Source organism: Taurulus bubalis (assembly GCF_910589615.1).
Source record: "Taurulus bubalis genome assembly, chromosome: 10".
Classification (NCBI taxonomy): Eukaryota; Metazoa; Chordata; class Actinopteri; order Perciformes; family Cottidae; genus Taurulus; species Taurulus bubalis.
In genome coordinates this window covers 8,483,127-8,509,476 of record NC_136598.1, presented here as the reverse complement: position 1 = coordinate 8,509,476, position 26,350 = coordinate 8,483,127, and the positions used below count along the sequence as shown (strand labels likewise).

The 26,350-nt window shown below is 41.3% G+C and overlaps 1 protein-coding gene across 3 annotated transcripts; it reads left to right on the top strand.

Annotated features, from left to right (window-relative positions):
- Nucleotides 1-849: 849 nt before the first annotated feature.
- Nucleotides 850-26,055, top strand: stim1a (stromal interaction molecule 1a). Of its 3 annotated transcripts, XM_079225313.1 has the most exons (14): nucleotides 850-971; nucleotides 1,716-1,848; nucleotides 3,939-4,069; nucleotides 7,170-7,284; nucleotides 8,514-8,625; nucleotides 9,054-9,169; nucleotides 12,438-12,615; nucleotides 17,451-17,628; nucleotides 18,400-18,567; nucleotides 18,846-18,946; nucleotides 20,369-20,637; nucleotides 21,652-21,732; nucleotides 22,310-22,727; nucleotides 23,130-26,055. In XM_079225313.1, exons 2-14 carry the CDS (start codon nucleotides 1,728-1,730, stop codon nucleotides 23,632-23,634), a joined length of 2,493 nt encoding a protein of 830 aa, XP_079081439.1. In that variant the 5' UTR covers nucleotides 850-971; nucleotides 1,716-1,727; the 3' UTR covers nucleotides 23,635-26,055. The 3 variants fall into 3 exon arrangements, with proteins under 3 accessions (XP_079081439.1, XP_079081438.1, XP_079081437.1); XM_079225312.1 differs by lacking the exon at nucleotides 21,652-21,732 and having other exon boundaries at nucleotides 20,369-20,598; nucleotides 22,310-22,373; XM_079225311.1 differs by lacking the exon at nucleotides 21,652-21,732 and having other exon boundaries at nucleotides 20,369-20,598.
- Nucleotides 26,056-26,350: the final 295 nt, after the last annotated feature.

Genomic DNA, 26,350 nt, shown 5'->3' with positions numbered 1-26,350 from the left:
TGTATGTGTGCCAAAGTAAAGTGACAGTCCTTCAACAACTGCATGCTTGGTCTACATTTTTAAATACAGTCAACAGTTGAAATCATGCAGCATTTTTCAAATGTGAATTATCTGTAGTACATGTGACCTCAATATGAGGGTATAATATGCTTTAACAATACTTAAAAACCTAAAATAACCTAAAATACTAAAAACCTGAAGCTTTGCGTCATCCTGCCCCCTAACCCGACCCTGATGGTGCAAGTATTGGCCACTAAGACATTTCATTTTTGCCACAAGACTTTGAATCATATCAATTCATATAAGAAACTCAAAAAACGTAATTTGTTTCTACACATGGTTGTTTCACTTTCTATTAAGATCAGTTATTTCATTAAAAAGTCCTTTAACATACAGAGACTACATATACATATAAAGTTAGACATGCATATGTATAGGATTGGTCAAAGTAGTAGCATTCCAATGTTAAAGCATAGCATTCGAATGCAGTACATTGTCTTAAAATCAATTGAATTACTTTACATAAGACACAACTCAAATAAACAAACAAAACCTTCAATAACTAATGTGTTACTTTTTCATTACAATGCATTTACTTACAACTGACAGCAGAATTATGTTAAACATAATCATGGAAAGGACATTGCGTCCCAGTGTAGTGCCTTAAACAATCCGCTAGATGGCACACTTAAGCAATTTGTTTAAATTAATTCGACGTGATAGCTAGTACACACTCCGGCCGTTAGGGGGCGATAAATGCTGGTAATAACCAGGGACTCTGACGTGTAGAGGAAGATAAGTGTCAACCACATTCTGCGGCGTTTTCTGTCTAGTCTCGGTCGGGAGAAAGACCGAGACCTTTCTTACAGGAGGTGGAGTCCGCCGCGCTTCAACTCCCGAGTGACCAGGCATCTGCTGTAATGTTAACGCAGAGCTGAAGCTACAGACCTGCTGGCTCTGATACATGACAGGTAACTTCATGTTTTTTTGTTATTTAGTAGTACTAGTAACATTATCATCCAGCCTAGCTGGCGTTACAGTTGTTCGTCATTAACGTCTTGTTGAATACATCTGAACCAGGCCAATAGCGGCACGCGCAGATGTTAAATGCCAACGGTGACGTTCGTCTTTAGAAAACACCGACACCGACCGAAACCGAAGAAGAAAAACAAAAAACACTGAAGCGTGAGTGTGAGGGCTCTGTAATGTTACTTCCCCGTTGTTGGCTATTTCACTTCATTTCCTCGTTAGCCGAGACGTTTAGCTAGCTAGCGCTCGTCTGACATCCCAACAGTCGCTCACGCGCCGGGGCAGCTGTTACGGTCTCTAATCGCTTTGTTTTCCTCCCTGAAGTGACATGTGTATGCAAACATGTCGCCAGGAGCCCCGACACGCAGCTAAACGGATAACACAGTGGGTTTGACATCGCGAAAAGCCTGGTATTAGCAAGCTAGCGATTCTGTGCACTCATTCATTCAGGAAGAAGAGGCACACTGAAGTGATCGCATGTGCCGCGGGACCTTCATGTAACTCGCCGTATTTTTCGGTGAGTCGATTATAGCCGTTTCCTCTCCACGTTAACGGAGACAAAGTAGCTGCGTTGTTTGTTTTTGTATTCCTAGCGTCGTTTAATCGATTAACCTCGACAGAAACAATGCTCATTAGCTTCGCTGTAACTATCAGAAGTGTGACGGTACTCTGCTTCTTCTTTCCAGCACGCACCAGTCATGGAGTTCAACACATGTGTGGCCTTGTGGATATTTTGCTTGTGTCTCGTTGGAGAAAGTTGGACTGACAAACCAAGTTCACCCACAGTGGACAGTCAGATTGTTGGAAATGGAGTGTCAGGTGAGTAAACTATGATGGATTGATGAGTGTGCTGTAGCTTTTTTATCGTCCGTAAACTGAAACCAAAGGGATAAGTCTGAGCAAGTTATGACATGAGTGTGCTAGTGTAAGAATTCATGCCTATATTTCAAAAGGCATACTTGTTCCTTAGAGTTAGATTTTGAAGTATTGTGGGAATATGGAAACTGTTGAGACATTGTCCACATTGCTCATAAACATTTAGTGTTTCAAACACATTTTTATTATTGTGTGTCACATGTCCCAAGAGGCCACAGTGCGGCACATTTTTTACTATTGACAGTGCTTTTCAAGGCTTGACAATAATTCTGAATGGAGACAGGCGTATAGTAACTGCTGCAGTTATGAAGTGGCGCAGTTATGAAGTTTGTTCTTGTCCACATGCAGGCACACAGAATGACTTGCATAACGAGCTCTTAAAAAAGGCCAGCTGACTGGTATGTAAATATCTAATCTTGTGTCTCCGGAGGTTTTCAAGCCAAATGAGAAAGAGGGCCAGGTTGTGTGCATGGAAGTGTGACAGGTGCTAGGCTTTTACTCAGGTAACTGTCACTCTTTGTTTACACTTGTTGCGTGTTAATGAGTGAGAGGAACGGCCTTTTTTGGTATGTGGCCTTGCTGGTTCCCTGAGCCTGAATGCTTTCATACCTTGGCTCAAAAATGTACTTTTCACAACAAATAAGTTCTCGTTGTGCATCAAGCCTTCCTAGTTCATGTAGAAAAAAGGTAAGGAGATTTGTAAGGAGACCAGAGATTTGTTTACTCTCTGTTTTGTCTCTCAAACCGCTGAGTCAACCTGTCCTAACATATGGTTCTCGGAATAAATAAAACATGGATTGTATGATAAATTGATATGTTGGAGGGGGCATCAAGCTCAATGCCAGCTCTATGCAGATCCGAATGCCTGCAGTTGATATTACACTATTGTGTGGGTGACATTCTTGTTGGTAAAAACCAAGCTCAGGAAGTGCAAGCAACTTCTTCATGTTGGTGAGAAAGGCCAGCCCCCCACTTCACCCTCACCACCACCTTTTAGATTTTGTTTGGTTATGATTCCTGGAAATACTCAAAGCATAATGTGTTAGGTGTAGTTATGCTTGTTATATAACTTCATGCAACCAGGAAAAGGCCTCTCTGAGAGGGGAAATCACAAATTAACTGGAGTGTTACATAAAACTACACCTCTAAAGGTTTCATGGGTAGTATGCTTGTAAATTCCCTCCAACTTCATCAACCATGCTGCTTTAAATTAAACATTACACATTTAAGTTTACTGTTATTACATGTAGGCTGCCATGGCCTTTCAAACAACTGCTGAGTATCTGCAGTACATGCACAACAAGGTTTCATCTTAGTGGGAGTGGTGGCATTATCTGTGATCTATGTCAGAGGATCTCTAATCCCTCAGGAAGGCGAGGGAACACAGAGGGCAGATGGGCTTCACCAGATGACTGACAGATTGCTAAATCGCATGAGGGTTTATCATGGAGACATACATTTCTGATTTATCTACATTTGATTGTGGAGCCCTACACACTGAAATCCTAACGGAAGCCCTACTCTCAAAATGTTGAATACATTTGATTGTAAACAAGAGCTCTCTCTCTCTCCAACCTAGGACTTTGCGTTCTGACTTTTCTGCAAAAAGCACAATAGGTCAAAAGTCATAAACATTGGTGGCCATCACAGGATTAGTTGAGATATTGTATTACTTTCTGTCGCTACAGGCCTGTTTTTTTTCTATATTTTTCATTGAAAAATAGTGTTATTAGATATTCCTGATTTTAAAATTGCACATTGGTGCTTTAATCTAAAAACTTTAGCCTACTCTAGTTTTCTGTAATATCATATTGCAACAGTAAAGGAGCATGACTAGGATTTCCAACAAATGTCTTTAGAACAGTATTAATTCACGGTGAAAACATATTGCAATAACAATACATAGTTGTTTAATCCTCTTGAACAGTGAATGATGACAGGTGATTGCTGCTCTTTCTTTAGTCATCTCTGTTGTTGTTGAGCTTCAAAAGTTCCTGTAACACCATCTTGATACGACTCTGTTTCTCCACCAGATTTTTGTCGCATTGATGCGCCGCTATGCAAGGATGAGAATGGAGTTCTCAGCTACGAGTCTATCCGTAGTATCCACAAGCAGATGGATGATGACGCGAACGGCAATGTAGACGTGTTGGAGACAGACGATGTAAGTACCACCCTAAAAAGTCTGTTGATATTCTGATTTGCACAGACACGGAGAGGTTTACATATATCATTATCGTAAGCATCTGCCTCCTCAAAGGATTTGCTGCTAAGATGGTTAATCATAGCCCTGTAATGTCCTCAACTTAGTTAAAGTAACTGGAGGATTTGTCCTGTTTACGCTCCAGTTCCCTTTTTACTGAAGTTTTGTCAATAATTAACTAAATTCACATTACGTGTGGTTGTAATTCATGTTCATGTGCATTCATGTTGTAGACATTGACGTTGCCACATCTGTACAAACACAACGAACAAACAATTAAATATTTGTGTTCCTTTAATCAGAATTTGTGGTTTGTATTTCTGAAATGCATGACAAATAGTAGTCATAGCTGCTTTTCTTTTCAATACAATGAAGCACCATCAACTGTTACAGCTGTATAATGCTCAGATCTGTTTCTTATCTGTTTCTTATCAGACATCACTGGTGTCTTTTTTTTTATACAGACGCTGCCTCATCCATTTAGTAAGGTTACATCCTGTGCTCTAGTCTAAACTACATGTGGCCTTGAGGAGGTCCCTTCTGGAGCCTCATTTCACTTTGATTCTGTCTGTTGCATCTGGTTGAGGCCAGACCAAAGTGGTCACTGTTTAAGAAGAGGTACTTGGCATGCAAAGACCCAAAAGTCAAAAAATCAAGTGCGGAACAGTGAGCATGTGTAATGGCTTTGAGCCGAGGAAAAAGAAAGCTCAACACGACTAAGAGCACCTTAAGACAATAGTCTGACTTCCTGTTATCATACTGTGATTTAAATAAAGAGGATGGCTGATTTCTTAATCACCAAATCAAAGTTTGCATCTGGCTATTAAGAAAAAACTTCAGGTCTTGGCCACATTATACAGGTCCTGCTAATGAATATCTTTTCAGGAGTGTGATATGTCACCTGCAGCACAGACCGTTTCTCTACCCTGTAGTGAAATCCTCCCACACAATTCTATCACGAATGAAAGGCATCATGACTTGTTACTGTCTTCCACTCAAGTTGCATGAGTTTGCTTTTGTGGGTGTGCGCATGTGACTGAGTCAGCCTACAATATAGTGGGCAATCAGGTCTCTGGATCTATTGACCAATGGACTACAATGAGGGAGGAAATTAAATTCAGCGTGCCACACATTTTTATTTTGGTGTTGGTTTTATGTGTATAGTAGCTAGGTATACGCTACCGTTCAAAAGTTTGGGGTCACTTAGAAATGTCCTTATTTTTCAAAGAAAAGCACTGTTTATTTCAATGAAGATAACATTAAATTAATCAGAAATACACTATACATTGTTAATGTGGTAAATTACTATTCTAGATGGAAACGTCTGGTTTTGAATGAAATATCTACATAGGTGTATAGAGGCTGGGGCCGGGGCTGTGCGGTATACCAGTTCAACCGGTTTCAAACTTCCATACAGTATGACTTTTTCACATACCGTCATACCGTTGGCGCATTGCCGTGGCGACTGTCACTCTTCAGCAGGCAGAAACTTTTAATATTCACAGCTTTTACTCAGGCTGCAGCGGATGGAGCTACTTATGTCAGGGGTACAAAGTTCAGTCATGGTTTCACATTTATTAAAGTACACGGCCGAACTGCATGATGGGTAGTCCTGTCAAACTCCGTCACACAGGAGACGCTCTCTCCTGTGTAACGGAGTATCATGATAAGTGGTCGGGCTTTACCCAGCATGCAATTTTATAAATGTGAAACCATGACTGAACTTTACCCCATCACGTAAGTAGCGCCCGCTGCGCTCTCAGCTCTATTCTGTGAAAATTAAATGATGCTCCCTGTTGAGAGTGGACAATGCACCACGGGTATGATGTGTATGACAAATTCATACCTGCATTCCCCTTGGTCCTATGTCCCTCCACGTTAGTTTCCCAACACACTACCAATGTCCAGTTGTGAGCTTGTTGGCCAGCGAGTGGGGAACAACTATGGTGGCCGTTCTTTTCGGCGTAAATGAATCTGTGTTTACTCAAAAATAAATACCGTGATATACCGTGAAACCACCTGAATCCTACTAAATACCGTGATATGAATTTTTGGCCATACTGCCCAGCCCTAATAGAGGCCCATTTCCATTAACTATCACTCCAGTGTTCTAATGGTACATTGTGTTTGCGCATCGCCTTGGATGATTAGAAAACCTTTGTGCAATTATGTTAGCACAGCTTAAAACGGTTATGCTGGTGAGAGAAGCTGGCCTTCCTTTGAGCTAGTTGAGTATCTGGAGCATTTGTGGGATACTCTCAAAATGAAGAGAACTTTCATGTGAAACTCGCCAATCTATTCATGTTCTTAGAAATGAAGGCTATTTCATGCAAGAAATTGCAGAGAAGCTGATAATGTGTCTGGGTGACTCCAAACTTTTGAACAATAGTGTATGTTTGACATGTACTTAAAGCAAAAGTTCAGTATTTCGGCCCCAATAAGATAAGATAAGATTTTAGGGGAAAATGACGATGTGTTTTTACAGGCCAAGTTACGGGGAAAACTAGGCAAGAAAGTAAATGACAGAAAATGTTGCACTATAACATAACCATGAAAGCCAATTCAATTGAGCATCGCTCCAGAAATCTGTCATCATACTCAGTTATTTTAGTCATTTGAATTGACAGTCACCACCTACAATTGTAAACCCTTAGTTATACATTTGCCTCTCGAAACATTTGTGTTAAACACTCAGTGTGGGTTATATAATTGACCTACATAACCCACAAGGTCTGGTCTAAACATTGCGAAGGAAGTTTCTGTGTGCTGTTAAGTACATTCAAAACCCTCATTGCAGCAATGGTCAAACTAAGTTTAAAAACACGATAACTAAAGTTCTGTATGCTGAGGTTGTGTCAGTGATGGAGCTAGAAATGTTCAAACACAGGACAATTTGTAAGATGTGAGGCCCGTTCGGTGTTGTAACAAAGGGTGCAACAGATCACAAAACTCACGGTTCAGATCGTGTCACGCTTTTTTAGTCAAGGATGAACTTTGATTCCAGTTAAAACTTGTGCAAATTGGATTCTTTGTAACAATAACACTTCTTGTCATTCTGCAGTTTCTGAGAGAAGATTTAAACTACCATGACCCTAAGGCCAAGCATAACACCTTCCACGGGGATGACCAGTTCATCAGTGTGGAGGACTTGTGGAATACATGGAAGGGCTCTGAAGGTACAGCTTTGAGGCATTTGACTCCTTGTGACTTTGGCTGTTGGTCTAAACAGCAGTGATAGCCAGTAACTTAGAGTCTATGTATTTAATGTTGCCCCTGCTTGACCTTCTCATTCGCTCAACAAAAGAGCAAGGCAGTTGCATTCGATGACATGTCAAGCAAAGTGCAGTCTACTTATCAGCTCAAGCCAGTGGCAGAGTGGGACACCATTGACTCTGTCAGCACTAAATTCACACACGCTCACCTCCTTCCGCCTATCTGTTCAGCTGGGTTATCTTTAACTCTGAGAGCACCCATGTCACTTCAACCCTTTCTGGCTGTCTTTCTCCCCCTTTTTTGCTCATTGGACTGACTTATCCTGCATTGCAGTTTCTCAATAAGGCTCTGGAGGTTTGGAGGCAGGAAACTGGGGTTTTGTTCAAGAGAACAACCCTTTAACACAGTCAGCCCACAGTGTTGCTGCACTGCCAGGAGCTGGGGAGTGTATTTCTCTTCCTCAGTTATTACCCATGGGGAAGCCAGTGTATGCTATGCAATAGGATACCTCATAGATCATTCAGGAATCGGCTGCACATGGTCATAGAATATGTCTTGTGTGTCAAGCTGTATAAACAATGCTGTCAAAGAGTGTTATGATAGTGACACATTGTTGTTTTGAGTGAGAGAGAGTACTGACTCTGAGCTTTAATTTGAAGGTGTTTATATTCATTTCAGATGAACAGTTTAGGTAGGAAGGGGAAATTAAGGAACAGACTATTTTGAACAAGTTAAAACAACCTTTACCTGGGTCATCATATTTATATTATTTTATATTTTTTTTGTAATTGCAGATTGCTGGAAGTCTACAACCCATAGATGTTGCTTTGCCTGGCCTGTACTGCAGCCATCTTTAATTCTTGCTAGATTTGCTTTCAGTCTGTTCTTAAGCAATTGAAACACGTGATCTGTTGGACTAGGTTCACCTTACTGGCTTACTTACTTCTTGGCCACAAGAAATACCTGTTGTTGCCATTTCTGATTGTTTAGGATCACTGTTCTAAAATTAGTGACGACAAGGTTACCGGTCCACAAGTACATTGTTCGCTCAATATAGATGTGCACATCCTCAAACATCATAAAAGATAAAAGTCAGCTGTCATTCAGGGGGACATATGGTAGCCATGTAGCCTTATCGGTATTGAATGAGAATCAATGAGCACTAACTGTTTTTATTTTTTTTTCCCCTCAGTGTATAATTGGACCGTGGATGAGATGGTGGAATGGCTCATCACCTACGTGGAACTGCCACAATATGTGGAGGCCTTTCGCAAGATGAATTTTAATGGAAGTGTCATGCCAAGGTAAGTCTCCGAATGGAAAAGTGTGCCACAAATAAGTTGTGGTTTATATAAGACTGGTGAGACTTTTTGTGCTCGGAAAGGAAAATTAAATACTTCAATGAAAGGGACAAGATGCAAGCTACAAATTGTATTCCTGATGACCGTGAGGCCCAATGTGGGAATGATGCCAACATATATCATTGACTTGATGCAACTTCTTTAGTGCCAGCTACTCAAACCCATTTCCACTACTTTCTTTATCAGTCATTACATTCCCTATTCTCATCAGTCAATTTTATTACACGTGTTGTAATTCCCCTAACTCGTGTCTCTTCAACCCATTAGATTATTTGTTAAGGGGGTCACATTACACATGGCTTAAAATGGATTACACCCTTTGCTCTTCCTTCATTCTGTTGCAAAATGACCATGCGTCTGTTCTCTCTCAGGCTTGCCGTAAAGAACACCACTTTGACGCTCTCTCTTCTGAAGATTCTGGATCGCAGCCATGTGCAAAAGTTGCAGCTTAAATCTTTGGACACTGTGCTGTTTGGAGCGCCCTTGAGTACGTGACACTTTATTTTATTTCCTGTTTTTAGTTTTGACTCATACACTCAATAATACAACATCAAAGTATTTGTTCTAGATGATTTAAAATCCTGACTAGAGATGATGGGGAAAGGGTTAGGTTTTTTTTTTGCAAAGTTTTAGTCCTCTTTTTTTTCTGTTTGATAAGCAGTGTATCTGAAAATCTTGTCAACTAATCAGTAAAAATTGGTGGAAAGGCTGGAAACACACACACACACACACACACACACACTGTAGTTTTCCAGTATTACTATTTTCATTGAGATGCAGGTAAAAAAAAAAAGTAGAAACCCAAAACACTCAAGGATACAAATTAGTTTTGATAGTTATGTGCAACGAAAATATTATGTTGATGCATTACAAATTCAAAGACATTGCCTTATCTGTAAAATATGTTAGACCTTGTTATTTAGCATAAAACACCTTCCAAATGAGTAAGTTATTACGTCATGTAACTGCCTCACAGGAAAAAGATAATTGATTTTACTGTGAAACATCCGTAGGAAGTTTCTCAGTTTATATTAACGGCCGACTGCCGTTACCAACATCCTGACTACTGTTGTCTGCGACTCATTTTTCATCAGCACTTTGTCCCTGTGCTGTTGTCTGGTTTAGTTTGCGCCATTTCTTTATTTAGTCACTTGCTTATCTACTCACTGATTTACTCATTTAATCACCTTAGTGTGCCCACCCTTTTAATAAGTGAGGGTAACAGGTATCGGTTTCAGGCATTGCGTAAGGGAGGGTGGGACCACACTCCTCTGTATTCTAGACACTCCTCTCTGCGTAGGTCGACACATACACACACACACACACACACACACACACACACAACTTATTCTCTCTGCTCAACCTCTATAACTACAGATTGTAGTCAGTCAGGTTTTTATTATTTTATTTATTTTTTCCTCCCTCGGGGTTTGAAACATCACAATGGATGGGGTGTGTATCAGCTGTCACACCTCTTGGCAGGCTGTGCTGACATTGTGATGAAACGTTCCCAGAATAACTGCCATTTTATGTTACCAAGAAAAACAACATATTTTATGTTAAAAGCTTAGTTACAGAGTCACAGCTGCATGCTAATAGTTCATGTTGAAACATGCACTATTAGTGGTGCGTAGAGACTTTCCCAGCCTCGAGGTTTGATCTTTTTTCACTGGAGAACAACTAAGCTGAATAAAAAGTAACGTTGCATATTGGTGGGTGGAGTGCTGATGAGGGCAGATGTATGTGATCGGCAGAGAAAATGTAATGAACCTTCATAGAAAGCAGTCATTTTCATTGGAAATACATTGCACAGGGGGCCAGTGTGTAGTGGTCTGTGTCTGGCATGTGTCATTGTGGATGCGTTTTGTTCAAGTCACACCCGAAGGAAGACATTAGCGAGCGCTGTCTGGCTTTGACAGCCTCCTTGAAGCCACGGGGTCTCACTAATAGTCAGTCTGGCTCACTATACATAGCAGCAGCATTTTAAGACACATCTCACAATGGAGTGATCCTGATCTAGTGGACAGTTGTGTAATAACAATTAAGCCAAGCACATTTCCAGTTTTGTGGTTAATTAAATGTCACTTTATGCTCTCTGGGTGGGATTTCTGAAAGGCAGTGAATGTAGTGTTCACAGCTTGGATGACGACAGAAAGCAAACTGTTCTCGGTTTCAGTCCAATGGTGTTGTAAGAGCACTAAATGGAACCAAGAGAGGATTATCTCACAGATAATATGCACTGCATCCGTTTCCTTTAATCATCTGTGCTCAGTCACAATGCAGAAACAAGACATATTTAGCACACATGAAGTTTAATATCGTGACTTTAGTTTGGGGAGTTAAGAGGCAATGATCTCCGCCATCGGCAGGCAGCAACATTTAATGTTTACAGTCACAGATATATGACAGCGGTCTGAGCTACTTATGTCTCACGGATAGAAGTTGACTCAGGGTGTGCAAGACATGACATCGCCAAAAGGCATGATGGGTAAAGCCCGCCCACTTTGCTGCACTTGAAAAGACTTCTTCCTGCACGAGAAAAGTCTTCCTGTGTGGGCACAGCTTCAAGCTGTGAACATTAAATGTTGTTGCCTGCCAAACAGCGGTGACCGCGGTATATCGGTTCAACCGGTATATCGCACAGCCCTACCTGTAGGTTCTGTCTGTCACTTCTGGCTTGTTACTTTTGACATAATAGCTGGCACAGCTAGTTCCCCGACTGATGAGCCTGTGTTTGTTCTGGACTTCATAAGCAAGTCTACAGGAATATGCACAAACCTCCTGTAAGATTGTTTAGCTCAAGCTAGAGACTTGGTAATGTGACGGTTTAACATACATTCATGTGAAGAGAAAAGTGTGCTGTTGGATTAATGCGTTGATTTCCATTGGCTCCATTGCAATAACAGCCAGTGGTACAGGAACATCTTTGTAAATAACTGTTTGAAGGTGGAATGTCCTCCTGATCATATCTAAAGAGAAACAAGCCTGTACTGACTCTTTTTTTTTTTTTTCCTGATTTACTTCCTTTTTGTCTCACTCCAGGAAGTAGAAGTCGTGTTTTTGACATCTCTTTCCCGCACACCCCATTGCAGGTTTTGCAAGAAACACTTGTGTGGCTTGCAAGGCTTATAATTGTGGATGTGTGTCAATTGCTGCATGACATCATCAAATGACAAATGTCCAAACGTTACTATGGGTTTAATTTGGCGATTTCTAAAAGTTCTCCCCACCTGAGAGTTGACCTGAAACTAATCTAAGGCTTCTTACAAATGGGGAAAGCTGCTTTCTAGCTGCTGTGACTTTCCTTCGCTAAGAATCACTTACAGTGGCATCATGGGAAAATACTCACACTTAGTTATTTTTAGGCTTTGATTCATAGCTCCTCATGTTTATCAAATTGTTATAGTTGCCATTGTTTGGTTTTCTGTGCATGTTTATTAGCATTGGTTACCAGACTGAAATAGGCCGTGTTAAGCTGGCTTTATCGCGGTCTTTTGCACTAGGCCCCTCTCACCGCAACCTGAACTTGTGCTACTGGCTCTTCTATTTGTGTCCCTGCACAACTTGTTGTATGTTCAAACACAAGTTTCCCACCACATCCTTGTGACGCTTGCTCATTGCTAGCAGCTTTATCTTATGCGCTAGATCTAAATTGCCTGGTTGAAGAGATCCGCTTCTATAGGTTTATCCTATGATTTTGATGTTCATTACCATGCTAAAGTAACTCCTCTTCTTTATGTTTCTCTTTTCATTAGTGAATAGACATAACCACTTGAAGGACTTCATGCTGGTCGTGTCAATAGTCATCGGCATGGGTGGCTGCTGGTTTGCCTACATCCAAAACCGCTACTCTAAGGATCATATGAAGAAGATGATGACAGACCTGGATGGCCTGCAGAGAGCTGAACAGAGTCTGCATGACCTGCAACAGAAGTGAGGGTTTTTCCCACCACCCACACAAACTGTTATACTCTACAAGAACTACTGTATAGTGCACACATACCATATAGTTTCCACATAAAACACAGCGGCACAGCTTTCTTTCCGTCTTCATATTATAACTTTTAAACAAATACAGTAATACTCGGCATCTTCTTGTCTACAGTATAGGTCTCAAACTCTACCTTAAACTGACTTCAAGCCCATTTTAACTTGAGTATTTCGGTAAATATTAATATAATTAGTAAATATTATCAGGCTTAAAACTCACTTCAGTCAGTGTTGGACTGGCAATGTGTTTGCATGTGCAGTGAGTTTTTCCTCACACACCCCTCCATTGAGTTATTTCATCCTCTGACACTGCGGCATTCTGCTGTCAACTTAATATTGAACTAATGAATCGGAATCAATTCTGCTCTGAACAGCATTTTCTTTGTTACAAGTTTGATAACAAGATGACAACTACAGCCCCACTCCTTAATCATAAAGCCTTTGGTGAGGGAAATGGCGCCCTTGCTCTTTTTCCCTGAAGTATTTATTTTGTTGTAAGCTTAAGCAGGAATCAATTCAGACGAGGCAGCGTGCAGTGAATCCTGCCAGTCAAGGATTTTACAATGCAAATTCTAATTTGCATAGAGTGGTTCTCAATCCTCTCTGTTACATCCGTGATAAGTCATTACTTTTACAGCATTGCAGAGCCACATTGTTCTAAAACGGGAAGTTAAAAAAACTGGATGAGCTGATGATTCAGACCTTTAGACAAATGATTACTGAAGATGAATTGACTTCAGGGCCATTTTTATCTTTTTAGTTGGAAGCTTCAGCATCTGACTTGGCTGCAACACAGCATTACATTCACAAGCTAACTTCCAAGGGCAATGTTTTAAATTCCACACAGACTTGTGAAAGGGCAAAAAATAAACCGAAGAGGACAAATGTGTTTTGGGTTGGTGACTAATCTAATATAGCCTTCATTAGCTGTTCATTGTCAGTGATATGGATATGGCAGGTATTGTTTTATTAATTGGACGAATTTGACATAACAATAGCAGACAGACACTGTTCTCGGTATCATTATGCCGCTGCATATCATCAGTTAGTTTCATCCGCTAAATGTGAAGACCACCAGGGTTTCTGTCTGGCTCCCACGTATTCCAGTAAAATCACAGGACAGGATGGTTATCTGTCCTGTAAGGCAGATGCACTTGTTCAAGGCATGCAGTTAGGCTTCTTAAATTAATTTCACATATTGGGAAACACTTACGTATTTTTGGTAGCCCTGGCTGGAGTAATACAGGATTTGTATCAGACTGTGGAGGTGAAGACATACCTTAGTTCTCAATTTCGCAGCCAATTTTCTCTTCAGCCCTCACCGGTGATCAAAAGCATTTCCTTTCCTTGATCCTTCACAGTGAGAGGAGCCAGCTGAGGTGGCTGATACCTGGTACACGCTTCCCTGGGGGCCTTACTTTAGGAAATTATTCAACACTGATCTTTGGAATACCTTGTCTTTGATAGATTTAAGAGGGCACTGTTTCCTCTTATTCCTTTTAAAGGATACACAAACACACTATAATCTCATGCAACAGGTCAGGTTTTGTTTTTTTTTAAATACTTTTAATGCTGCACAGATAGTGCCATCAAGTTGTCTGAAGTCACAATTAAATCATTTGCTGCTGATGTGTCTGTAATTTTAAGTATTTCTGATTTGGAATATGCTACTGACGCTACCTTCACTACAGTGTGATAGCATTTGTGTCATAGATGTGTTGGTACTGTTACACACAAGGATTCTTCATTTTTCCACAGCATATTTCATGAAACTCATGAAACTTTTTTTTTTATTATTTGGACGAATTTGAGCAGAAGTTGGTCTCAAACAAAAACTCAGTGAGTGTCCAAAATGGGAAGTGTTAAACCTCTGGGGAGCATTTACGGCGTTAGCAGATGACTGCATAACATTCAGGTCTTGATACTTGGGGACACTGAACAGAGAGAGATGAGCTGTTACTGTCCTGTAGGCAGCAACAGTTCGAGTCTACCATACCCACTATTATACCCACATGAGCGACTCTTTGTATCAGCTGGCTGTTTAGTAGACACACGTTGCTGGAACACGACATGCTCTGATGAATATAGCATCTCAGTCATGGCTCCCATGTTTACATATGTATACTATATATGAAGAGTGTCTCTTTATTGGAGCAGTACAATAAGAGAGTTGAATGTACGTTTGTGGGACGAGCCTACTTGATGCCAAAGAGCCATTGACGGCTCCATTGGGGACAAACCATTGAGGTCAAACTGTCCCTCGGATAGACTGCCACCCAAGTCTGTGTTTTTCTCTGTGACTTTACACTTGTCAAAATACACCTGCCACTGCCAACCTTTAAGTTGGCTCTGTCATTTATTTCTTGCTAACATAATTGCTCATACTTAATTCTCCTCTGCAGATTGAATCAGAGAGCCTTTGTGCAGACAGTGTGCAGCGTGTTCTGCAGGTACCAAAAATCACCATCAGTGCAGCTTTATATTTTGCATCCCAAAAATGATGGCTACTCATTAAAAGTTACAGTATGATTTATCTGCTGTAATTCAGTAGTGTTGTGCGACCGCATTAAAATCAAATCGGTGGTGAATGAGAGCTCAGGGAAAGGGCAAGACAACCAATTGTCTTGCACCTAAGTAGAATATGTCCGATAATGCATAATGATTTTAAAAATCCTGTTGATTATACTGGGGGTTTGCAGTAGCTTGTGTATTAACCTTGTGTAATTCATAATACAAATAAAATGTTAAAGTCAAGCTAACCTATATATCTTCTGCCAAAAACAGGCGACTAAGATTCTCAGACTATTCAGAGTTGGTGTTAAGCGTTAAAGTGTTATACATGGACGGCCAGGAACTGTGGCTGTGTGAAGGGATATTAAATTATATTGTAGGTCAGTGTGACCAACAAGAGAAGAGACCTTCATCTCATAGAGCGCGTGCCTTTAGAGAGAGAGGGAGAGGTATGTCCTCTGTCTGTAGCTGTGCTTTCTTCCTGATCCCTGCTGCCAGCTGCTTTCTTTCCATACCTTCAAGCAGATCCTGTGGTGGTATCAAGTAGCCTGGCCCAGCCATGGCTGCCCTGTTGGGAGACGGTGGGCGGAGGCTTTGACTGGAGTTGTATTTCCTGCGTGCCTTTTACAATACCGTATGACCCAGCCTCCGCCTCACTGGTGGGAGATGGTGTTGAGCATGACTGATTCTTCCGCATTCGGATTAAGGTGTGGTGTTGCAGACAGACTGGTGACTGTGATAGTTAATTTTCTTTCCACACAATTTGTTTTATCTGCTTAGGAAAGTAGGAATAATACAAATGTGGTAATATTAGAATATTGAAAAGTTGTGGTTTATAGTTTAGTTTTGCTTGCAAAGTCTGCAGAGACATTCTGTCTGCGTCTAGTGAGCCTTGTAATGCAGGTCAGGTGAAACAAAAATGTTCATCTCTTCGCTGGGCATTGTAGCTCTGCCAGTGCCCCCGAATCTTAACTAGAGACTGACAGAGGTCACGGTCGAAAGCATTTGTAGGACTGCCGGCCACCCCACATTTTTCCATAGCTAGCTCTCTGGATCACCTTTCATTTCTCTGCACTGCTCTGCTCCCTCTGCTGTTGTGTTCGGCCTGACAGGAGGATGTTGCTTCTCCCTACTGACTGAAATGTAGTACTGCATCCTGCCCTTTTTATATGCGGAGACCAAAAGTGGGAATTTTTTTTTTTTATGCCTCCGTGCTAGCGACAGCCGTAGCCAGAGGCAATATGTTTTTTGGCTTGCAATATCTCAGGAACACTGGGAGGGAAGGTCTTCTGTGAACAAACGTTCATCTGGAATTGAGGATAAACTGATTAGACTTTGGAAGTCTAAGGTCACTGTGACCTCATGTCTGTCCAATTTTCGGAATATCTTAGCAACACCTTGAAGGAATGCATGTCTTCAAATTTGGCACAATGGTCAAGGTCTCTATGAACTCCCAGTGATTTTTGATCATAATTTAAGAATTGATATGCTTGTAATGATAAAGTGATGACATTTTGGAGAGGCATGGATGTCTCAGTTTTGTTGTAGATCTGTTGTGTCATGAGTGATGGTATTACATATAACAATGGAATTCCCGAGTCCTAATAACGGCTTTGCCAGATGAGGGACTGTTAAAGTAAAAGTCTATTGTATTATCACCTGAGAGTCCCCATAATGGGTTTACGGATCAAATAAACCGTTTAGTTCTTAGTTTAAATTATTTGAATTCATTTTCTGTTCCTACATACCTATGTATCACAATAGTTATGCTTAGGGCAAGTGTATGAGTTACAACTGCATAAATTATATTAGAATTCAATTAAAAAGAGGGGCTTGTCACCATTACAATTTTTTTTTTTTTAAGGGGCTCATCTAAAAATACCCCACATACAAACCAACACATGATACTCCAGGAGCGTTGGGTACCACACTGAACTGTTCTAAAGTTACACGGTGGCAGCTGTTCTCATTCTTCGGTCTGCTCCCTCTGATGTCAGTTTATTGTGAGCTGCTTAGCATCTGGCCATGGCTCTCTGCTCTCTACATGTTAGCCATTGTTTCCGGTGATTCATCGATGATGTAAGTCTTGGATTCCACACATACATGCGACGCGCATGCTTACACGTCATGCCTGCCCACAGACCGTGGCACTGACTACGCTTTGTTTCTTTGTTTGGCCGTATTAAGCGGCTAAAGATGTCCTCCTTCTAAGATGAACAAAAAAAAGTGAGATATTTGATTCTCTTTGTTCCTCTCCTTGTTTTCAGGCTGCAGATTGCCCAGGAGGAGCACCGCACTGTAGAAGTGGAGAAGGTAACCCTGGAGCAGAAGCTGAGGGATGAGATCAACACAGCAAAGCAGGAGGCCCATCGTCTGAGGGAGCTGCGCGAGGGCACCGAGAACGAACTGAGTCGCCAAAAATACGCTGAAGAAGAGCTTGATCAGGTAGTTGCAAAGTGGTGAATGTGATTTGAACATGGAGTTTGTAGTTAAGCCCACAAAGGAGAGGCAGTGAAAGTGAGTGCATAGTGTGAACTTTACCAGGTGGCAACTGCGCAGTATGTTTAGTTTTATCCGATTCACACTGGCTATAGTATACATACGCCCACTGGAGTTTTTGTACATTAGGAGTTTGGCAGGAACGGCACAGCACATCCCACACAAGTAAGTAAAACACATGAGTATTTGCTTGCGGGACTATCACAGTGATCTAATTCAGACACTTTTTTTTTTCACCGTTTTTTTTGTCATTCAGAAACACGGTGAGAAATTGGAAAAATGCAGGGCTTTCGGATTCAGTGTAGTGTCAAGACGCTTAGAGGCAAGTGTTGAGATCCATCAGTCCATAAATGTAAACATGTTTTTTGGAGTTTGTAGGATTGAGACGTGCTCGTCTTTTGTTTGTGTGCTTTATACAACTTTGTGACGGTTTACTGCAATTGAGAAATTGATTTACTACAAGTTGCGTGTTCGTTGATAAGTATGAAATTAATAAGAGATTTGTTCTTTAAATGGCCCATTCATGTCTTTTCCACACACCATTCTTAAATTTTGTTTCAAACATTTCACATACATGTTTTTTATTATCCTATTTACAAAATCAGAAAGTCCCAAAAACACAATAATCATTGTCAAGAATGTGTTGCTTGATAATCTAAAATTCTTTAATGCATTGATTTTAAAAATGTGTCGCCTAATGCTCGACATTTGTTGCAGGTGCGCATGGCGTTGAAGAAGGCAGAGAAGGAGTTAGAGTCCCGGATTAGCTGGTCACCGCCAGAGTCCCTCCAGAAGTGGCTGCAGCTCACCCATGAGGTGGAGGTGCAGTACTACAACATCAAGAAGCAAAACGCTGAACGGCAGCTCCTGGTGGCCAAAGAAGGGGTAAGCATGTAAAAACCTAAAGGGGAATATAAATGACCATCTATGGATTATATAGGATTTTACACTAGCCTGAGAAATTGTGCATATTTCAGTTGTGTAAAAATGATTAGAATAAAAATTTGAGCAGCCTCATTAAGTAATCTGGATGATGGTCTGTTTTTGAATACTCATTGAACTGTTGTTGTGCATTGGATTAAGGTTCCCATTTAACATAGTGTGTGTGTGTGGAGAATGTTAATACAGCAGAGACATTTTTTTGGGGTAATTTGTGTTCACAGGCGGAGAAGATAAAGAAAAAAAGGAACACTCTGTTTGGGACTTTCCACGTGGCTCACAGCTCCTCTCTTGATGATGTGGACCACAAAATACTGGCAGCAAAGTAAGTCAGAGATTGTAATTGTAGAGAACGTTTAATAGAATTTTAGAAAACAAGCTGCATTTTTATTTGTAAAAACACAAGTATTTAAGCCCCATTTGTACAGGATTCACATTACAGGGGAACGAGGGTAATAAAGTATTCACTTCACACTGTAATATGACTCCGGTCAGTTTAACAATCCCAAAATACCGGGATGTGGTCTGTAATAGACATGGACATTCTGCGAGACTAGTCAAAGAGAGCACTGTCACCACCAGTAGCTGACATTACAGCAGCCCATTTGATGAGCTCTTGCTCCCTTGATTTCTTCTTCGTCTTCTTCTTCTTTTGTTGTAGTGGTTCCCAAACAGGCCTATATGGGGGCCCTAACATTTGTCCATCTATCGCAGGGGTGGGCAATTCATTTTCCCAAGGGGCCACATGAGAAATTTGGACCGTTGTGGAGGGCCGAACCAATTCTGAACTTAATTCAATTAACTCAATATTAATGTTATTACTTTATTAAAAAACTGTAAATTATATGGTTTTGAGCTGCTACTGGTTAGAATGCATGTTACAATAAGACTATGAAAATAAGTAACAACTTTTTTTTAAGATTTGTTTAAACCTTACCTTTTAAATATGTATGTTAAAGACCAGCAATTTATTAACTTTAAACAAAAGCAATCAGTGCTTTTGATGTTTTCCAGTTCAGTTGTTCTTACTCGGTGAGAAGAAGAGTAAACATTCAAGAGCATGAAGTCTGGTTGAATGAGGTGGAGATGAAGGACAGCTGACGGGTATCAGTGAGAGAGGATCTGATCTGTTGAACTTCACGAGACTGTTTGTTCTCATGTAGGTAGATTTAAAGAGAACCAACATCTTCTGAGCAGGCCTCCTCATGTGAGGAAAGTTCTCCTCTTTGAGAAAAGAATAAAAATCCAGAAGTGATACTGACTTGAAGTGCTCTGCCATAGTGGATCCGACCGCAGGTCAGATCCGCGGCGGCTTTGCACGATTAATTTTCAATCTGGAGGCGGAGACTGCAGCGTGAGGCTCCTTGGGAGGCGGGGGTCTCGCCGCAGCACCCGCTGCTCGCTGAGGACAGAAGCTGCAGAACAATACGCTTTCACTTCAGTCTCCAAGTCGGCAACACTGCCCGTCGTGAGGCTGTGTGCACACATAAATAAATCGCCTTCAAAGTAAAAGCAGTGCCGTTTGTATTGCACTCATGGCGTGCACCTTATTTATTTATTTTTCATTTTTGATTGACCTCACGCGGGCCAGACTGGGAGAGATGCCCAGGTCTGATCTATCGGATAACAATACCATTTACTTACTTACTTTTTGTTTTTGATATTATGTCTCTTCTCACAGTGATCATAAGTTACTTCTCCTCTTGACTTATTTCTCCTCTCCTTCTTTCCCCTAATTCATTCACAGACAAGCCCTGGGTGAGGTGACGGCTGCTCTGCGGGAGCGGCTTCATCGTTGGCAGCAGATCGAGATCCTCACGGGTTTTACCATCGTCAACAACCCGGGCCTTCCTTCTCTCACCTCGTCCCTCAACCTTGACTCCAGCTACATGGGCGGCAGAGCTACGCCTCAGCACTTCATCATGTCTGACGACATGGACGACTTGGACGAGGATATCGTGCCTGGAACTCTGCAATGTAAGAGTTCATCTGAATCTCTTGGCAGTTCTGGGGGAAGTAGCAAACGAAACCCTAAACTCTCCAAGGCTCTGCTGGGAAAATACAAAAATCAGTCCACATGAGAATTTGGACCATTTTTTTTATGCTACAATTCCCTGAATTTGTCCTTGTTGCCTCCCTGGTGATGGAGGTCGTGAGGGTCACGCATGTCTACGATTGAATGAGTGTTGCTTTACATTTGTCTAATGTGTAAATGTAAATTCACCTAAATGTCTTGTTCTTTTACACACAATTCCAGATCATTTTTTGTTGGTTGTTCTCATTTTGGATAAAAGTGTTCACTTGACTCTCAGTCTATAATGGGGACTGAACTGACTCCTGTGACTTTCCTCTGGAAATTGAAATGTCAAGAAAAATACACTTCTTAATGAGAACAAGTTTTTGTGCTGACCTTATTGAAACGGTTGTGTCCTAATATGTGCTACAGACCTTTTGTATCTGATTTTGGTCAAACGACTGAAACCAAAAGAAGCATATTAAATGTGCCCATGATAATTATTATTATTATATATCATGGTGCCCATTATTATTATTATTATTATTATTATTATTATTATTATTATTATTATTGTTATTATTATTATTATTATTATGCCCATTATTATTATCATGGTGCCCATGATAATTATTATTTAGCTTGAATATAAGACACAAAAATACACATCTTTTTTATAAATCCTTATGTAAAAAAAAAAAACTTGTTATTTTCATTGCAGGAGTCTTGGATAAACACATCTTACACATCTTTATCTCGTCAAACAAACCGATTCTGATGACCGTAATGCTCATGTGCTCTATAATTGACTTATTATTACTGCAACACTTGATACATGTTAGGTTTGGGTTTGACTAACTGCAGGCGAAACTGTTTCTGCAGAATCCTATTCCGACCAAAATAGTGAGTAAGTCTTTTAAGCAACATTAATTGCACTCCCTATCTCACTCTCCTCTCTCCCTCCACCACCTCTCTGGCATTTGGCTTCCACTGCTGTGTCATTATGCTAACCGCAGATGGCACCCGACTGCTGGAACGGCGAGCCAGCGACCTGTGGTCCGTCGATTCAGACTGTCACCACATGTGGAAATATCCTGGTTGGCCATTTATTCACGCCCCAGTTCAGTCCTCAGTTTGACATCCCTGACTCAAAGCAACACGGCGCTGTAATTTGTTCTAGCTGGACAGTACGATGCAGATGGACACAGCTGAAAGGGAAACGACTCCATGCTGCGTTTATCTGACCTCCCCTGAGTTGCTTGCTTGCTGCGTTTACCCTCTCAAAATCTTGTCAACACCCAGTGCACCCCATCTTTCTTCCCGTAGTGATTTGTCACATCCTTTAAATGGCCTAATAATTGTTGAATATATTATTTTAAACCAGATATCTTTTGTTAAACACCATCACTGTCTGTCCTTTTTGTTTGATTTCCTATTTGTCCTTGTGAGTAGGAGAGATAAAACGGTGGTGCTGGGATTTTATCACAATTAAATTATTGTAAATGAGTGAAAGGGATTTATCTTGGAGACTTAGTCACATTCCAAGTTTTTTTTATCCATAAAAGTATAGAAAAAAAGGATTCCAGCACCGGAGTATCTTTCCACTAACCTCGCCTTGTCCGTCAGACTATTTCACAAGTGGTTGTTGATGATGCTGTTGATTTGTGCCCACAGCTCCCAGTATGATGTCCCTGCGCCAACGCCACATTGACCCCCAGCTGGCCATGGGCTCCCAGAGGTTGGTAGAGAGTTGCCTGTTGGCGGGGCAGCAGGGGGAGGGAACCCTATACCCATCCAGGTCTAGGGCCCCCCTCAGACAGTCACAGTCGTTTGGGCAGCTCGATTGTCTCCCTCTGCCTCCCCTTTCCTCGGCCATGTCTCACCCCTCCATCATCTGTACCTCCAACCTAAACCCTCATTCCCAGTCCTCCTTGATCTCCTCTTCCTACTGCTTACCCAGCTCTGTGGGCGGCGTCGAAGCCCATCATTCCTTCCATACATATCATGCTTCTTTCCAGCCCATGGATCCCATTCCTGATTTCACCTACTCTGATGTCTCCAAAGCACGCCCCTCATACAGCGACGGCTTCGGGTACCCGTCTCTTTCTGATTCTCCGCACACATCGCATGTGCGTGGATGCGTTTTATATCACCTGCCGTCATTTGATTTTTGTTTTGTTTTTCTGTGCATCGTAGCGTAGGTATCTTCATCTGTCCATTTTCTTTCGATGTGCTCTCTTTCGTGTTCATTTTCTTTCACGTCATTGCATCTAACGTGGCAGAATCTCCATGTATGCATACATCTTTTTCAACCTCTGATTCCTGTTCTTTGCCTGCACAACTAACAAGTGTGGAGTTCCAGGCTGTGCTCGGCGTATGTCCAGTGCTTTGCTGGCATAGTGTAGACAAACTCCAGCATGCAAACATTACACTTTAATCTGTATAGGTTTTTTTTCTTGTCCTTGTTTCCTCTAACGTATGTCCCTCCCCACAGGGACCTAAATCGCTCTGACTCCGACTCCTCCCTGTCCCTCTCCCAAGTTGGTGATCGGCTGTCTGCTTACAGCTCCAAAGGCCACCTAATCAAGCCCACCTCAGGCCTCATTCACGGCCTGTCCGGCCGCGGAGATGACGCCATCTCTCTGTATGCTCACACACCCAACGGCGGGAACCGAATTCAAGAGGCCAGTCCCACAGAGCCCGCCCACGACAGCCCCATACTCATGAAGAAGATGTACGGCACGGAGCAGTCGCCCAGCCTGGGAGAGATCAACAGTCTGTCGGAGTCCTCCCGCTCGCTCAGCCCCAACTCCACTGAACCCGACACGCCGTCACCGACAGGAGGGCAACCGGGGGCAAAGGGAAACAGCCGCATCCCACAGCTGTCCGCCAAGAAGAGCCCGCTGGAGGAGGACAGTGGCTCCACGGGAGAAGACACAGATTCCACTGCCAGCCGCAAGAAACACACCTTCAAGATCTTCAAGAAACAGAGGAAATAAGGGCTACATGAACTCCAGGCTTTCAAAGCTGTTTGACTGTATTCCCCTGGTCTGTTTTAAAAACAAGGTTTGCGGGGTCGGTGATGGTCAAATGATGGCACAATTTGTTGCCGGTGCATCTTTTTGTAGGTACGACACCTACTCTAAGAAACTGTGGGAGCAACCAGCTGTTTGGTTTTATCTGCTTATTGGGGCAATGTTGAATTTGCGGGAAGTGGGTTTGTATATTGGAATGTAAAGTATTATTTATTCTGCAGGAAGTTGTGCCAGTCTCAAAGAGAAATGTCTCCCAGTTGGTTTTTCTTTCTTGTTCTACAATCTATAACATTTTGCATGTCTTCACTTTTGTTTGACTGCTACTCGAATGCTCTTAGTGTTTGCTTGGTTCTTGTCGTTAACCTGCCTAGACAACACTTGATGTTTCTTTTATTACTACCTAACCACCTAGCCTACAAGTCCAAAGTAAATGTGTACTTCCGTTTACGCACTGATTACTTTGTTTTCATTGATGGTGACACGTTTGTCCTTCTTTTGTTGTCTTCTTCTTGGCAGAGCAAATGACACATTCAGGAAATCCTCCAACAGTAGTCTTAGAAAGCGCAGACGGTTACTTTTCTGACTCGGTACATGTTTGACAGCCAAAAGGGAAGTTGAAATGGTGATTTAGTACAGCAATAGTAGCTTTTTGGTTTGATTTATACTCCCTAGAAGTGTAAAGCCATTTAGATTTCATCCATGAGCACCTGGATGACATCACCTTGTGTAAAAAACAGAGCTTGACGAGAGTTAAATCTCCTGAATTACAAAAGGACCATCAAAGGCAGCATCAGACCTTTTGCTTTATTTTTAGTATCTAATTGTTGAGTGCATAAGACCATTCGAGTGTAAAAGAAAAGTGCTTTGCTTAAATGTCCAGCTTTTAAACAAATGTAACACATGTCTTGACGTCTATATAGGTGTTTGAATTTCCTGGATTGAAGTGTCGAAGTACCAAAAACATAATTACCAATGAAATTGCGTGACAATGAACTTTTATCTGGCTTTGTATTGAATTTGAAAGTAAGTATACTACTTTGGAGAAACTGTACTCTATATATAAATTTATATTTAAAAACAACAAATTAATCAAATAATTTAACTCAATTAGAAGCACATTTTTATTCCGCTTTTGAATAAAAGTAAACTTTTGTTTTTAAAGATTTTTATATTAAAAGATAGATGGGATCCGTCATATTAACTGCGAGTTTAACTTTGATTTGGCGCCTGCTGTCCTCTTGTCTTATTGTTTCTCTTTTATTGACTTTTGGTGGATAATGAAAACTTCACAGCAGTTTGTCAGTAAGAGATGGGTGCTGGTAAGGGCTACAGTTACAAGGCATTTGCTCTGTGTAAGATGAACATTTTCAAGTTGCAGCCACTTTGTAATCCACCTTTTATGGAAGATTTAGTCCAATCCTGTCAAAGTGCCAAATCATTATCTCTGTCAGAGGGCTTTGTATTTGCAGTGGATTCGGCCCTGTGAGGCCTTTTAAACAACGCAAAACCATGTGATGTACATGCATACAGTATGTGATGTACATGCATACAGTATGTTTTGTATATCCTGAGTTTAAACACTGAATGTCTAAGGGTATTGTTGCTGTGACAGTATCGTCAGTACAGTATGTTTACATGTGTTACAGATAATTACTATCGTCAGATTACCACGATAGAGAACATTGTGCCAGTTTTAATATTGACAGCTTCTTATGAGCACAGAACTATGCATCAGTAGTTGTAGGTGATTGCTAAAGTAGTAAGGACGCCAGTGTGTTAGGGTGCTCCTGACCGATGAACAACCAAAAAGTGCTGCAAAAGACAGTCGGCCTCCCCCAGCCTCATAATGTAACAGGTGGTTTGGATGCGTAAGACATGTATGAATATTTTATTTTTGAAACCAGCTTAAAAAAAAAATTCAATTTCCTACTGGTACTTTTTTAAAGTGTCATTTGTACCTTTTTTGCACGACCGAGCTGTAAATGGATTACTCTGTGTGTGTGTGTGTGTGTGTGTGTGTGTGTGTGTGTGTGTGTGTGTGTGTGTGTGTGTGTGTGTGTGTGTGTGTGTGTGTGTGTGTGTGTGTGTGTGTGTGTGGGTGTGTGTGTCTGTGTGTGTGTCTGTTTGTCTGCGCCTGCGCGTCTGCTTCTACTATAATGCATTGTAATGTTGATGCATGTCAACTGCAGTAACAAAACCTACATTGGGTTAAAAGAGTGGATCAGCTTAAACTCGTCACTACCCACCCTACTTTATTTCCTTCTCTTTTATTTTGAGCTTCTATTTATGAATACACAGTATATTTGTACGGAGAAAATAATAATTTTGCATCTTCTGTGATGGTCTAGACTTTTAAGGCACTCCTGCATGATGGCAATAAACTATTTTGAATGAAAGAAGGGCTGATTTGTCGTAGACATTGCATCACATGCTGCATAACACGTAAGACAACACTTCCCATCTCTAGAGTTGAACAAAGGTGTCTCTTCAATGGAATTTATCAAAGATGTCGGCGTAGTGAAAACAAAGAACTGAAGTTCAGATGCCAGTGCAGATTCAGCAATCAGTTTACCTTGAATGGGTATACAACCCAATTCTCACAGTTCCACCTGAACAGCACTGTGTAAATAGCAAATAAGGAGTGGCTGTCAAATGTCAAATATTTACTTACGCTTCAACG